The 14,752-nt window shown below is 42.4% G+C and overlaps 1 protein-coding gene and 1 long non-coding RNA gene across 3 annotated transcripts in view; one reads left to right on the top strand and one right to left on the bottom strand.

The window, feature by feature from the left end:
* The window catches only part of lzts1 (leucine zipper, putative tumor suppressor 1), a 24,346-nt gene that overhangs the window by 2,185 nt on the left and 7,409 nt on the right, over positions 1 to 14,752 (top strand). The window contains exons 1-4 of one of the 2 annotated variants that reach the window (XM_032517016.1): positions 7,137 to 7,335; positions 10,390 to 10,747; positions 11,179 to 11,316; positions 13,505 to 13,667. In XM_032517016.1, the coding sequence (XP_032372907.1) occupies positions 10,517 to 10,747; positions 11,179 to 11,316; positions 13,505 to 13,667 (532 nt within the window). In that variant the 5' untranslated portion in view covers positions 7,137 to 7,335; positions 10,390 to 10,516. Of the gene's footprint in view, positions 1 to 7,136; positions 7,336 to 10,389; positions 10,748 to 11,178; positions 11,317 to 13,504; positions 13,668 to 14,752 lie in introns of those variants that run through there. The other variant, XM_032517015.1, reaches the window with a different exon arrangement.
* The window catches only part of LOC116690241 (uncharacterized), an 11,033-nt gene continuing 2,785 nt past the window's right edge, over positions 6,505 to 14,752 (bottom strand). The window contains exon 3 of the long non-coding RNA XR_004332203.1: positions 6,505 to 6,514. This is a non-coding gene — a long non-coding RNA (uncharacterized LOC116690241). The remainder of the gene's footprint in view (positions 6,515 to 14,752) is intronic.

The raw sequence follows: 14,752 nt of genomic DNA, 5'->3' as shown, positions 1-14,752 counted from the left end.
GGGGGGGGGGGGGGCTTTTATTTTGGAGCTGAGCGCAAGTATCGCATGCGGCACATGTTTCCAGCTGCTTTCAGAATGATATAGACCCCTGAAAGTGATCTCATTATGTCTTCTCTTACATCCACATTATACCAGCGCCAAGCAGACACACGCAGACACACACACACACACACACACTCACACAGCCACAGCAGATTAAGAGGATGGGAGGATGGTTATGCTCCAGAATGACAAGCTTATCACTGAGTCTTCAGCTTGCAGGGTCAATGGGCCCCAGTGCCAAGAAAGGCCTCATTCTTTTCCACCTATCATTCCACTCTGATACCATGTCCAACAAAAATATATAAGACAGGCTTTTAAGAAATGATGCCGTGAGTATGTGAGACAGGTTAGGTGAGTTTTTAGGTGAAATTTTTTTTTCTGTAATTTGTGTTTGAAACACAATTTGGTTACACTTTACCTGAAGGTATCTACATAAGAATGACATGACACTGTCATGAACGTGTCGTAAACATAATACAAAAAACAAAAAAGTCATGGAGGTTCATGACATAACGCTTCTTTTCGTAAGTGTCATTTGGTGTTGCCATGACAAGTTAGGGTTAGGGTTAGGTTCATGTGTCACGACTGTGCTCATAACAGTGTCATGTGCTCACAACAGTGTCACGTCACTCTTATGTAGATAAAGTTTTACCCACAATTTTATGATCTGACATTGTAATACAACTAAAAATACACAACAAAACATGTATTCTAATTTGACACCATTAATAGCTAGTAAAATGTGTGTTAGCAACCAAACTTCTACACTTTGACAGCAAGTGTGCGTACTTGCCAAAAGCTTAATTATGGCACAAAGAATAATATGACACCAAAACAAAGCTTTTATGACAATCAATCAACTTTTACTTTCACATTTGTGAGGCTGTCGTGTAACACATAAATGACACAGAATGTTGAAAAACAAGTGGCGGGTACTGGAAAACCTGGGTAATGGATGGGCAATAATTGGAAACATCTAAAAATACTTCCATTTGTTACAATCCATTTTCACTTGCTGTATTTAGAGTGGGATAAAAGCCTTAGGCGTAAATACTTCATGACTATGGAGCTAGCCGGTGTTCTGCAGTATCTACCTGAAGACACGTACAACTCTTTAAAACCCTTTTTGGACTGATTCCAGGGCACTGCATAAAATGTGAAGCATTACAAAAAAGTGCAGAGACATATTGTAATGCAATAATCAATTCTGTGTGGATGGATGCAGCTCGACATAGGAAAATGAAAGGACATTTCGGATATTTAATTTTAGGACTCCTTAAATTCATGAGCATCAATTCCCATCGTCGTCGCAGCACTAAAGGCTCCCATTTAGACTCCATTAAAAATACATTTCCCTCTATACTCCAGCTGCCAAGGTTATGTAAATGCCTGTATTACAGGAGCAGTACTTGGCCAGCCATACAAACCCAGTGAGCAGTTCACATAACCTCCTTATCTACTAAAACCTTAGGAGGTTGATTGTTTGGCTGACCTGGATGCACATAATAGCATTCGAATGCAATCTAATTTGAACAAATGGGTTCTTTACGGGCGCCTTGGCAGCTTACCTCGTAGAGCGCAGGCCCACATGCAGAGGCTGAGTCCTTGGCTCAATGGCCACTGGTTCGATTCCGGCATGTGGCCCTTTTTCTGCATGTCATTCCCCTTCTCTCTCTCCCCCTTTCACGTCTGAAGCTGTCATGTCAGAAATTTAAGCCCTAAAAATGCCACACATGAAAAATAAGGGGTTCTTCTCTAAATGCTGGCCTCTGGTCAGTGATGCGCCCACACAGCTGCCAATAGAAGACACTGAGATCAAGTTAATGACCAATGCGTTTTTTACTTGTCTGATTAAAACCTGGCTGTTCTCATGAACAATTTGTATCTACAAACAGTGGTGAACTTGAATTTGTATGTATGCCATGTATCTATGACTGTATGCCGCACGCTGACTGCTGACGTATGAGCGTGTGAAGTGACGCTTTTACGGAGGAGATCGTGGATGATGTGTAGGTCGTGAAACACAGGGCTTTGAAGTGGATGGGTGGAGTTCTAGTACCGGAAAAAGTTAAGGGTAACAACACATGTTATACTAATACTTAATACTTTTTTTTTTAAACCCAAACCACAATCTTTTTTCTATTCTTAACTAGCAGTTTTGGTGCCTAAACTTAACTGTTGTTGCCACACGACAGTCCGTAATCACCGTAATTCTGTAGGTTATCATACGAATTATTGCACATATTCTTCCCGTTTGATATCATACAAACACGTTCATGAGATGTGTTGCTCAAGAGAAATTGTAGTTCTTACTGTAAGCCTTTCCCTGCACCCAAACCCCTCAAAGTTTGAGCAGAGGAGACATTGACTGTTTGTTGGCCAACACAACGGTCATCAATGTATAATGCACTGTTAGCTCCACAGAATACAAATCTCTCTCTCTCTCAGACACACTCCATCTTTCCATGTCTCTTTCTCTTTCTGCCCGTGCCTCTCTCTCTCCGTGCCTGGTATTCCATCTCCTCACTCCGAGGCGGTAATGAGTGTCTGCTATTCTGCTCTTTAGCATTGAAGTCCTATTCATGCTCGATCTCCTTCACAATGCACTAAAGGGATTACCCAATTAGCTGCTATTGGACGCCATTGTGCGTGAATGCCTCTGTGTGTGTGTCTGTGTGTGTGTGTGTATGTGTGTGTGTGTGTGTGTGTGTGTGTGTGTGTTGGTGCACTGGTCAGGATAGATGTGTAGCAGTGAAGTGAAAGATAGATGGCTGCTGTACAACACACTTCATCCCCAGTTGATGTTCTGCTGCAGTCCACATTACTCATCCCCACAACTCAGCCACAGAAGGAAGACACAAGATGGAGAAGGTTGTGTGTGGTGTGTGTGTGTGTGTGTGTGTGTGTGTGTGTGTGTGTGTGAGAGAGAGAGAGAGACTGGGGCCTGGACACACCACAGAGGATGACAGAGAAAAAGACACACTATTACTTCTCAATAATTCAACCGATCAGCCCATCAGCCCCATCGTTCTCTGGAAATATACTTTCTCCTGTCATACTGTGCGTGAGCTGTTTCTTCTTCCCCTCGCTTTCATTTGTGAGTTTAATTTCCACTGAGTCATGCGTGGGATAATGGGAAATGCGTGCATCATCACATGTCAGTTACTCTGTGCGAACCAGCGATCGATTCCAGTTATCTAATGTGTTACATCACGCTGGGAGCAATATGTTCAGTGTACATTTACAAGATCGAACAGCATAATAAGGATTGATTTAGACTGACGTCTCCCCCAGAATTAAAGTTGCAACCCAGAATGTTTGACAATCTAAATTTGCTCTGGAGAGACTAAAACCAGCAATGAATTGCCTAGCAAGTATTGCTTATATTGCTCATATCAAGTATTGCTTGTGAACTCACAGTATGATAAAGGTTATATTTTTTTTCACATGAATGTTGTGGAAATGTCAATTTGGTAGCTTTTTGCTTCAGTAGTCGACTCCTACCATAAGTCTTTGAAGTCAGACATCCCTGGGAGCACTTAAACACACCACGCTGGAAGCTGCTGCAAAACAAATTGTGCTTTCATCTCCATTATCGCACAAAGATAACCTGACTTTGACAAAATATTTACTGTGATGGATTAGCTGCATCAAATAAGTTTTAAGTCTACAAGATCCTCCGCTGACATTTAAAGCATTGGCTGCCCATACAATATGACTGACATGTTTGAAAATGAAAAGAAATTTTAAAAACTGAAGGCAATTTGTGGGAAATGAATGGGAGAGGGGAACTCCACCGGATTTACAGATTCAGTTTCCTCATCGTGGGGATGCTTCATGGCACAGTCTGGGGCTCCGGGTGATGGAATCAGGGTTAAAACCCAACTGTTGCCAAAATGCAACCTAGGGTGTTTTTGTAAATGTACCCCAGTCAAACTTTAGTTTAAAAGCATAATTAGGACGTAAGCGCCACTTTTAAGATTGATCGTATCTTTTTTGGTCAAGTGGCCTTTTGAATGGGAGAGCTAGGGGCACTGCTATGATAGCATCAAAATCACTATCTATGCTCAAAGTATCACCAGGGGCTCTCAACACTGTGTGTGTACACAGAGTTTAATAAAAAAAGAAGAAGGTTTTGAACAACTCACTTTAGCAGTTGTTGTTTTATTCAGAGCGCTACCATCTCCGCATGCAATGTAACATGGAGGAGAGTAAAGATGGAAAGCTCCTAACACTTAGTTCCATATAAATGCACGGATCATTTGTTGTTTTGTCCTTAGTAAAAAACAATATTGACCTTGTAGTTGAAACAGGAGCCTCATATAAGAATGATATTTCCTCCTGTGGAGTCCTTTCATTCAGGAAAAACTACTAAAGTGAGTTGTTCAAAACCTTTTTAGTAAACTCTGTGTTCACAAACAATGTTCTCAGTGCTGGGTTCATGTGTAGAGCCCCTGGTGATATTTGGAGCAAAGTATCATGTTGTGTGGAACCTTCTTAGTGTTAAAATGTTGATTTTGATGCCATCATAGTAGCGCCCCTAGCTCTCCCATTCACATTTGACTTGAAATTGGCAAATCTTAAAAGTGACGTCCTAATTATGCTTTTAACCAAAATTTGACTCTAGGTTGCATTTTGGCGAGAGTTACGCTTAAACTTGGGCTTTGAGACTTTTTGACCTTTTTTATATACATTTTTAACAGAAATCCTATAGGCATGGAGTTTATAAGACATGAGATGGAGGGTTTTAAGAAACAGTGCCATTGAGTTCCATCATGGAAAGCTGGGGAAGGATGTTTTCAGGGCTATAACACGCAAAACATTGGAATGGTTCTTTTTATTGAATTTTTCCAAAAATATATATAAATTGGTAGCATGGTATTGCTGGAGTTACAAAGTACATAGAAAACAATTCAATTTAAAGAGTGGTTCTTTAAAGCTTAAAAGTTGTGTTACAGATGGAAAGTGTTTTAGCAGTTTGGGCCTTCCAATGAAGAAACACTGTGTATGAAATGATGTGTGCGCATAAGACGACACACATGAACAAAGAAGTATAATCTGTCTAAGACTGACCTAAAAAAACAGACACACTGAACTAGATAGATTACACGTGCATCTGTTAGAAATTACCATAGAGACAGTGAGAATTAAAGTGTTGCCATCTGGCACCGTGGCAGCGTTGAGGTACAGTAAGAGCGAGGGGAGAGTTTCATGGTCATTGGGAGACAGGTATAAATCCTGGGCCTTTATAACACACTGCTGCCTCACTGGCTGTGGTAATGGATTGGCTATGCCCTCGGAGAGTGTGTCTATGTGTGACTGTGCTGCTTGTGTGTGTGTGTGTGTGGGGGGGGGGGTGTTGGGGTATTATTGTCAGCGGGACAGGGCTTTGTGTCAGCAAGGTCAGCTGGGGTCGAAAGCAAGGAGGACACCCCCCCCCCCCCCCCATTAAGACACACACACACACATACACACATGCAACAAACAAGTGCACACATTCTTTTGTGCAGACAGGAGAAAAACGTGCAGCCAATCAGATATCAGATTAGCTGTACACACGCATCCACACACATTCACCCCCTCATCCCATTCAGTCTCTTAAATCACGCTGTCCACTCAAAAGCCGCGAGGCCAGACCGTTTGACTGCTTATTCAAATTTGCAACGATGGAGCGAGAAAAAGATTTTCAAATCACTTTGTATCAAATAGAAGCGAAATTGACCAATTCTCTCCAGCAAGTGAGTGGGAGCGTAAAAGTGTAATAGCAGGGTCATTGTCCAGACCAACAGGCTTGGAGGGGGGGGGGGGCGAACGGGACAAATGGAGGAACAATGGTAGTCAGCTGAAAGGACGAGTGAGCGGTGCTGCTGAAAAAGATTATACTAGATCTACAAAGATGGGTCAAAAGACTTTGTGAAAAAGACTTTATGGAAAAAAAAACCTTTCAGATCGTATGATGTAACATGATGAAAACTGGAGTGCAATCCCGTCTGCACATGTTGAAAGATCACGGGGGGAGCACGGGGTTATGCTGCTTCCCATGAGTTCAAATTGATTTCTTTATTGATTTTTCTGCGTGATGATATCAATGAATCAGTGCAATCTATCAGTAGATGCATATAAAAAGCTGTCCGTTTTCTTCACATTAAGAGAAAGTATACCTTTGCTCGTGACAAAAATGGGGTGTAAGATTTACACTTGTTTTGTCAGAAGCAGCGCTTAGGGGCCATATCTCTTCTGTTATTGTTGTTTGTTCATTTGGAACATAGTACCTTGTATATTTTCCTGTCGTGATGTGTGATCGTAATTCATCCACAAGGTGTTTTGTCAACAACAGTGTGTACTCTGTGGGATGCTGAATGCTCTACTGCCTCAGAGAGACTTGTGCTCCAGCAATGAGGCTGTGTGTGCTCGTGTGTGTTTGTGTGTAATGTCTGTACAAACAGCATAAAAGCAGGATGGTGGTAAATCACTGTAAAACTGAAGCTCTCCAGCCCTCTCATTGTGAGGACTAGTCATTTATTTAACACTCAAATACAGTCCTGGGCTGTTTGGGGAGAATACATCAACCGGCACACAAGAGTCCACACAAAGAGCGGCACACTTCAACAGACAAAGAGAAAAAAGAGAGAGGGCAAGCGGCTTTTTTTATTCCCCCCCCCCTCCTTCACATGAAGTGTTGTTTGTTCAGGGTGGGGTGCAGGGCACCGAGTGGGACGGGAGGATGGATGGATGGAGGGAGGGACTGATGGAAGAAGGGAGAGTGGGAGGGTGGGAGGGAGAGAGGGGAGGTAGAATGAATGGTTATTACGCAGTAAGTCGATGCAAAAACAGAGGGTGTGTCTGTGGGATGATAGTGGGAGGAAGATGGGGCACACGGGGAGGGGGGAGAGGGGGGGGGGTGTAAAAGATCTTTTGTGAAGGCAGAGAGTTAATCACTTGAGCGGCACACGCCAGTTCCATGGGAGCACATGTTGTACACTGGCTCCCCTGGGGGAAGCGGGAGGTCCCAAAACACACCCACACACACACACACATGGTTGAATTTACATGTCCGTTATAATGCAAAGCTGGGTTCAGGCTGACTGAAAGGACCCCGCCCCCTCCACAGAACAGTTACCTTCTGCCCGTGGTGATAGTGTGAGGCTTGCATTTGCTGCTGGTTCATTCATTCAAGGGCATCCACACAGACAGACGCGCACACACACATGTCTGCCTGTTCACTCGCTCCACGACTGGATAGATGACTCTGCACGGGCCTTGCTAGAGATGGATGCTTAGAATGACCTGACAGTAAGTACAATCCATTGTTTCATCACTTGAGTCCCATGTCAGCCGTGGATGCTAATATCTTGAGAGTGATAGTGACGGCTGGAGTTTAGATTTGGTGGCAGACATCCAGGCACAGTGGAATGGAGGCAGTCATGTCATAGACTGTTTACATCAGGAGCACAGGCTGGGGGACAGCTTTCGAAGGTACACATTTAACATGTCCCATTACTCAACATTTGCAGTGGTTTATTTTTGAAAAGACATTTTGAATTTTCACCCCAAATGAAACAGAAATTGGAAAACTTAAGCTGTGCTGGAAGACTCTGATTCTTCGTGATAAGAGGCCTCAATGCAATTTAGGCTTGTCTTTTCCTTTTGCTGTGTTCTCCTCCTCGCTGTCCGAGTTTGGATTCTGCCGTGGAAACCAATAAAACTTCCCTACTCGGTCTCACTTTCCCTTTTCTCTGATGCTCGAATTCAACACATGCCGTTACTTTGGTGGTTACGTTTTCAGTGGTTTAGTTTATACAAATGTGTTTTTTTATGTATTTTACCCCCAGATAAAAGACAAAATCAAAACTGAAACATTTACAAGGCAAGATTGTTTCATGATTAAAAGCCCCAATGCAATTTAAGATGATCTTTCCTTCTGCTGTATTCTGTAACTGTCCAATTTCTATTCTGCTAGAAACCCCTCAAACTTTGCTACTCTGTCTCATTTTGCTGTCTGCCTCTGATGCGTCTGTAATTCTCCTCATGATGAAACATCTATTTTGTACATGTCTCATCTCGCTTATCATTGTTTTCCGGGACATAAAAAGTGACAGTCTTGATCAGCTGTGCCGCCTTCATTCTGCATTTTCCCTCTTCGAGCATGCCCATCAAACACCTCAGGAAAATGACACTGACAGCTATGCATATCCTTACAAAGAGCACTGTGCAACCAACAATTAACCCTAAAGCCAAATGAAATGTACACTAATATGTGACTTATGGCACCATGCTTTGTTGGTGTGGCTGTTAGAAAATGATTACAGGCTGAGGACCAGGTGGTTAGGGGGGCCCCGCAGGCCTGATCAGCCAGGATGGATCCCAGTCACTACTGAGGGGGAACTTTTCCCCTGAGGGGTTTGAGATCATGATGAACAGCATCTGGGATGTGGTTGTCTTTAAAAGGGAGGTGGGGACAGTTCTTAGAGAGCATCACATGTACCTCTGAGAATGAATGTCCTTGTATTATAAGTAGGGCTGTCAAATGGTTTTAAATATGTAATCGCCATTAATGGCACGATTGTGCAAAGCTAAGTCACGTCAAATTACCAAATTAATCGCACATCTGTTCTAAATTGACTTCAAATGGGATATTTTTCAAGTTTTTAATGCTCAAGTTGCATTTGACACTTATTCTGGAGGTAACTTAATTCACGTCGACAGTACGTGCAGATAACTTTGGTCTTGTTGAGAGAACCATCTGGAAGGGCTGTAAGACTGAACTTGCCATTTAGAAGATGCTTTTTCTTGATTTATTTCTCTTCAAGGTTTGTTTCTGTCAGTTATCAACAACGTTATTGCTGCGTCGCTTCCTGATTTCCCAAACTACGGAGCGTCCCGTGGCCCAAATCATGGAATGTGAGTGAATTAATTGAGCGTCCAAAAAAAAGTTGTTGTCAATTTCGCGTTCTTTTGCCAGCTCTAATTATAAGAGAAAAGAATTGTTGACAACACAAATCCATTCATGTTCTGTGTTCTCATTCCAATCGTTGTATCATAACTCAAGCTTATCACATTATCAAATACTTAACATTTCTGTGTGGTCTGTTTATACTGTGTTGAAGTACAATAGCAAACACAAAATGTTTGTGCAGTGTTGTTCAGATGGCAGCGCCAGCCGGGTGTTGAGTGGGCCGAGAGAGGCCAAACTGCCAGTTTGATAGAGGAAGGGCACCCAAAGAGTTATTTGTCAAACCCAACGGCCGAGCCATAAATCTAGACACACAGAGCCTGGCACGGTGCCAAGATGGACGTGTTTTTCACTCTGTTCGCTTTGCCAATGTGAACACACCTGCTTCAACCCTACATGTCTGGAATGAACAGGAAACAACAGAATTAAACAACATTTTAAAAAGCATCCCATAAAGATACTACAATCTGTCGTTTTTGTCCTTTCATTAACCCTTGTGTTGTCCTTCTGGGTCAAATTTGAATATGTTTTTGTCTCTTTAAAATATTTTTTTCAATGTTTTTGTAGCATTGTTTGACATTTTCGGTGCTTTTTCCCCTCCACTTCCACCAGTGTACACTACCAACAACTTATTTCCACTGTTATTGGAATTTCTGGTCACTGAACCTTATATAACTTATGAAATTAAATCTAACGTTTGAGTTAAAAAAGCAGAACATCTGAATTATTTTGACTAATATTTAAGATCAGAGGATGTTGATGGATAACCACAAAGTTTAGTCAGAATAATGCAATAAAATTGAATAAAACACCCAAAAGTCAGCGATAGTAGTGAACTGATCCTGAATCTGACTTGTGAAGAGCGTTTCATGGAACAATCTGTTTGGTAGAAAGAAATCCAAATTGCTGCTACAGAAGCTTTAAAAACGATTTAAATTTGACCTGAAAACAACATGAGGGTTAAAAAAATGATCAACAGCTCAAATTCTCATTGTGTAAAGCGTATCAGGGCTGAAATCTTTCAATTATTTTCGTTGCCGTTGTTTGGTCTATAAACTGGTCAGAAAATGGTGCATAATGTATTTATGCAAAGTCATCCCTTTACCTCAGAATGTGGTTCAGCAGCTATGTGGGGGGGTGTAGATTGGGCTCCCAAAAGCCCAAGATGACGTCCTCAAATGTCTTGTTTTGTCCACAACTCAAATGATATTCAGTTTACTGTCACAGAGGAGAGAAGAAACTAGAAGATATTGACATTTAAGAAGCTGGAATAATTAATAATTACTTGTCGATTAATCAACTTTGAAAATAGTTGTTGATTCATTCACCAGTTGACAACTGAATGGGGGAATCTTTGCAGCTCTCAAGTGTATTACTCCTCTCTTGTCTTGCAGATGGAGCCAGTGACAGTTCTTCTCCAGGGTCATGAGTTGTGTCTTTCCTTCACTTCTGTGTAACTCGACCACCTGGACTTGAGCTCCCCCACCCCCACCACCTCCCCTCACCTATGCCTGCAGGACCATGGGCAGTGTCAGCAGCCTCGTCAACGGCAACGGCCTCAACAGCAAGCACTGCCAGGCGTCTGAACACAGGTTAAAGAAGAAAACCAACACTCTGAGAAAGAGCGGGGGTTGCAGCCTCGACGAGTTACTGACGTGCGGCTTCACTCAGGGCTCCTCGTCCGCCGCCCAGCCCTCCAAAGGCCTGTCCCACTCCCGCTCAGGACGCAGCGAAGATTTCTTCTACATCAAGGTCTGTGGCATCAGATTACACAAGGGCTGGGCAATATATCCATATTGTATTGACATTAGTCCAGGCGTTAGCTCCATTAGCTGTTTGGCAGTTGAGTTCAACTATCCAACATATAACAATGTTTGCCCAGCATCGCTTGCTGCACCTTTAAATTTTGGATATTGTAATATTCGTGTTGTCTTTTCAGGGTTTTAAAGGCTGCATAACAGTTAATAGGGAGGTTCAGGGTGGTGGGGGTCATGGAAGCATTGTATCATGTGGACATGCCCACAGTTTTGTTATCATTACTTAGAATTCCTCACTGGGGCGACACAAACTACGCACTAAAGCTTTAATTCAGAAGAAATATATTACAACTACTGTACATTACACCCCAGAAATGTATTGCACGTTTCTAACACAACTAAGCCTAACATCCTGTTCCTCAAAAGGTGAGCCATAAACCGAGGTCAGCGCACTACAGAGGAGGACCAATGGAAGATCGCACGGGTGGAAAGAACCGAGATGGGGAATCAGATGGGCGACTGCAACCAAAACTGCTGCTCATGTCAGGAAACATGGCTGAAAGGGTGAGCAAAATGCCCCAATCTTTCCTCCCTTTCTGGAAGAATGTCCATCCTAGCGTCTTAAGGACCAAGGTAATGTCTTACTTGTCAATTTGAGAGGTTAATAACAGCGTTTTCAGTTCATTTTTGCATGAAAGATGACTTGATTAATCCATTATCTAAATGTTTGGCAAATAGTTTTCTGTCAATCGACTAATCGTTGCAGCTCTAATTTGTTCATACTGTACAAAAACAATATTTCATTAGATATGTCAGATATTAACTGAGATTCTGATTGTATGTCCATTTATGTATCAGCGCTGTGCTTTAGTTGACTGGAACCGGTTATTCATACAACTGAATCCCACTGCATAACTGCAACAGACTTAGAAAAACCTCACAGCCAAGTAGAGGATAAAACATGCACAGCAGGTAGTTTAATTGCTAGCAGCCATTCCTTATAACCTGTGTTGAACCTTCCCAGTTTATTAATCACCCCCCCTCCCAGATTAATGACCTAAGAATGCCTTGATCTTCTCAGTGCAGTCATTTCTTTGCCAAGACGGACTCTCCTTCAATAGGTCTTTATTCCCCGGGGGCAAGTAGAGGGGGAGAAAAGAGAGGAATAGGAAGCAGCTTTAAAAGAGACGGAGCCGAGAATAAGAGAGAAAGGAGAGAGAGATCGAGGGCCAACGAGAGTGTGAGGGATCGAGAAAAAAAAAAGGGGGGGGGGGACATCCCAGTCATGGAGTCAGTGAGAAGGAATGCTGAGCTCACAAGCTTTACCTCTTCCACTTCAGCAGTAGCTCATATTATTAATATCACAGAGAAGGGCTATTCATCTTCACTCAGACAGCAGAGGGGTGAGGGATACAGAGGGGACGAGAGAAAGGAGGGGAGGACTAGTACTGCTTGTGACGTTTCTTGAAAAGCACAGATGGGGCATGTGGAGTATAAGTTCATCTTTGAAATGAGTTTTCTCTTTTATGACAGTCTGGTGAATTTTATTTGCAACTACTGCTGTGTGGTTTTTAATACCGCCAGCTTGTAGTGAAGCCATTCTGCACGCTTCAGTGCTTCTATTTTGAATATAAAAAGACATGACGGTGGTGGTGGCGGGGGGGGGGGCACATGACAATATTTATCTCTGTGAAAGCCAGTCATTGTGATTCTCTTTCTAAGTTTCACAATGTGACCCATCCTTGTCTCTTTGTTCTCTCCGTTAAGAGGAGCCACTGAATATGAAATCAAAAAAATGGGAAGAGCAGCCATGAGCAAGTACAGCCTTTGATCGTGTAAATCATGAGACGTTATTCTACAAATGGAACAACAGAGGGGTTTCCGAATATCTAGTGAGAATCTTGGCTTTTTGGTATGCTTAACAGTCAATGTATGTGAAATGGGGTAACTGTATGTCTGCCCCATTCAATGTAAGCAACGGAGTTTGGCAGGGAAGCATTTTATCTCCCTTTCTTTTTTAATATTCAAATGGATGATCTATCAAAGCTGATGAACAACTGTGGAACAGGCTGTATGGTCGGGACCATCATCATCAACCACCTGATGCAAGCAGATGATCTGGTGATTCTTAGTCCAGTTTCTAAGGGTCTGCTCCCAATATGGCTCAGACTTTGACATTAAGTACAATTCTAGTAATATTGTGATTGCTAGAGGCAGGGAGGACAATACACTGTCATTTCCTACTTTCTTTCTGTCTGGTACTGTCTTAAAGTGTGTGATGATGTGTGAATACTTAGGGCACTATATAACTGATGACCTGTCTGACGATAGGGACATTCACAGACAGTACTGCATGTATACGTACAAGCTAATATGCTGAATCGCAAATGTAGGAAGTGTTCACTGTCTGTGAAGACCACACTTTTGCAATCTTTTTGCACCCCAGGGTGTACCCACTTGTGTCGGCACGAGCAGTTTGCAGACATAATTGCATACACTAGTGGATCCTGCAAAAAGTGCGGTTAGGTTCACATTGAGATTATGGAACCATTGGCGTCTATACGCTAATATCTGAACACTCTTTTTGTGTATTGCGGAACTCTGACTGTTGTAGTGATTTCTTGTTGTGTTTAATCTTGTATTTGTCTGTCTTTGCCATGTTTTGTATTGTGCTATGGACCGTTTTTTTTGTGTCCTGATGAAGAATAAAGAAGAAAAGAAGACATGACTGTGTGTCATTTCACTCTTCTAGGTCTCTGCTGAGAAGTCATTGATCCGTTCCACTGCTTTCAAGCCTGTGATCCCCAGGAGTACATTGTCCACAGAGACAGGCCACAACAGCCTGGACCACATCCTTTGTCCTCTGGAGAAAGCGAGGAGTCCAGACATTAGACACAAGCAAGACACCTTCTCAGGTCAGTATCTATATGATATTGATAAACGGTTGCCTTAAAATGAGATTACTCACTCTTTCTGAAATCCTAAAGGAGCCAATTGATCCGTCCCATTCTCACTAGTCTGTTTGGCGTTATGTCACAGGATAAGCGTCTAAGTCACGTGTTAAACTCAAGGCCCGCGGGCCAAATCCGGCCACTCGCAAATTTTGATCTGGCCCGCAAATCAATTAATATTCCCAATAAATTTGGCCTAGATATGAGTCACACAAACAAGACAAGAAAAACTTTTCAAACTGTAATTACGCAACACCCAGAGCAGAATTTGGTAGATTTGCAGACATTGACACCCAGAAAAGTTCACACAACCAGAGAGCTTGTATATTCTGGCTGTAAAAACGTGTTTTTGTGAGTCGGCTGTGTGGTAGCTTGCTTTTAAAAATGTAATCATAATTCATTGTTTGGCTATTTGCTAAACTCTCTGACGGCCAAGAAACTTTTTTGTTGACTTTTTTAGGGCTTCATGTGGACCAAACTGTACGTGAGAAAAGCTACATGAGACATATATATGCAGAAAAAAATATTTTACTTTTATCAATTAAACAAAAGCATGTCAATAAACTAAATATGGCTGTCCCTTTATGATTCTCATTTTCCATGTGTGGCCCTTAGTGAAAATGAGTTTGAGACCCCTGATCTAAGTAATAATAAGTGTAACATGCTGGTCTTTTGCACTTTGTTGGCCAGGCAACTCAATCTTTTTGGATAAAGACCCTCTACCCTCTTCATATAAGAGTTATGCAATATCTTAGAAGAGATGACATACTCTCTTAAAGTGTCATGCTGTTTGGCAGCAGTCTGGCTATCACCAGACCAAGCCAAGCTCAATAGAGCTGAGACTGAGCGTTGGTCTGGGGAGTCTGCTCTGTATTTTCTACTGCACAAGAGGCTGTCCTTCAACCAATCACAGCAACGATCCGGGTGACGTAGAAGCGACAGCGGCATCAACGGGTTTCTGCGCTTCGGTGGCGTTCAGTGGCCGCTATGTAGACATTAAACAAGAAGCAGCTTGGTCGCTTCTCTATCGTCATCGTGTTAAACCCGCC

This window comes from Etheostoma spectabile, chromosome 5 (assembly GCF_008692095.1).
Source record: "Etheostoma spectabile isolate EspeVRDwgs_2016 chromosome 5, UIUC_Espe_1.0, whole genome shotgun sequence".
In the NCBI taxonomy this organism is placed as follows: domain Eukaryota; kingdom Metazoa; phylum Chordata; class Actinopteri; order Perciformes; family Percidae; genus Etheostoma; species Etheostoma spectabile.
Note: the sequence above shows the minus strand (reverse complement) of the source record. Positions and strands in the feature narration are given on the sequence as shown.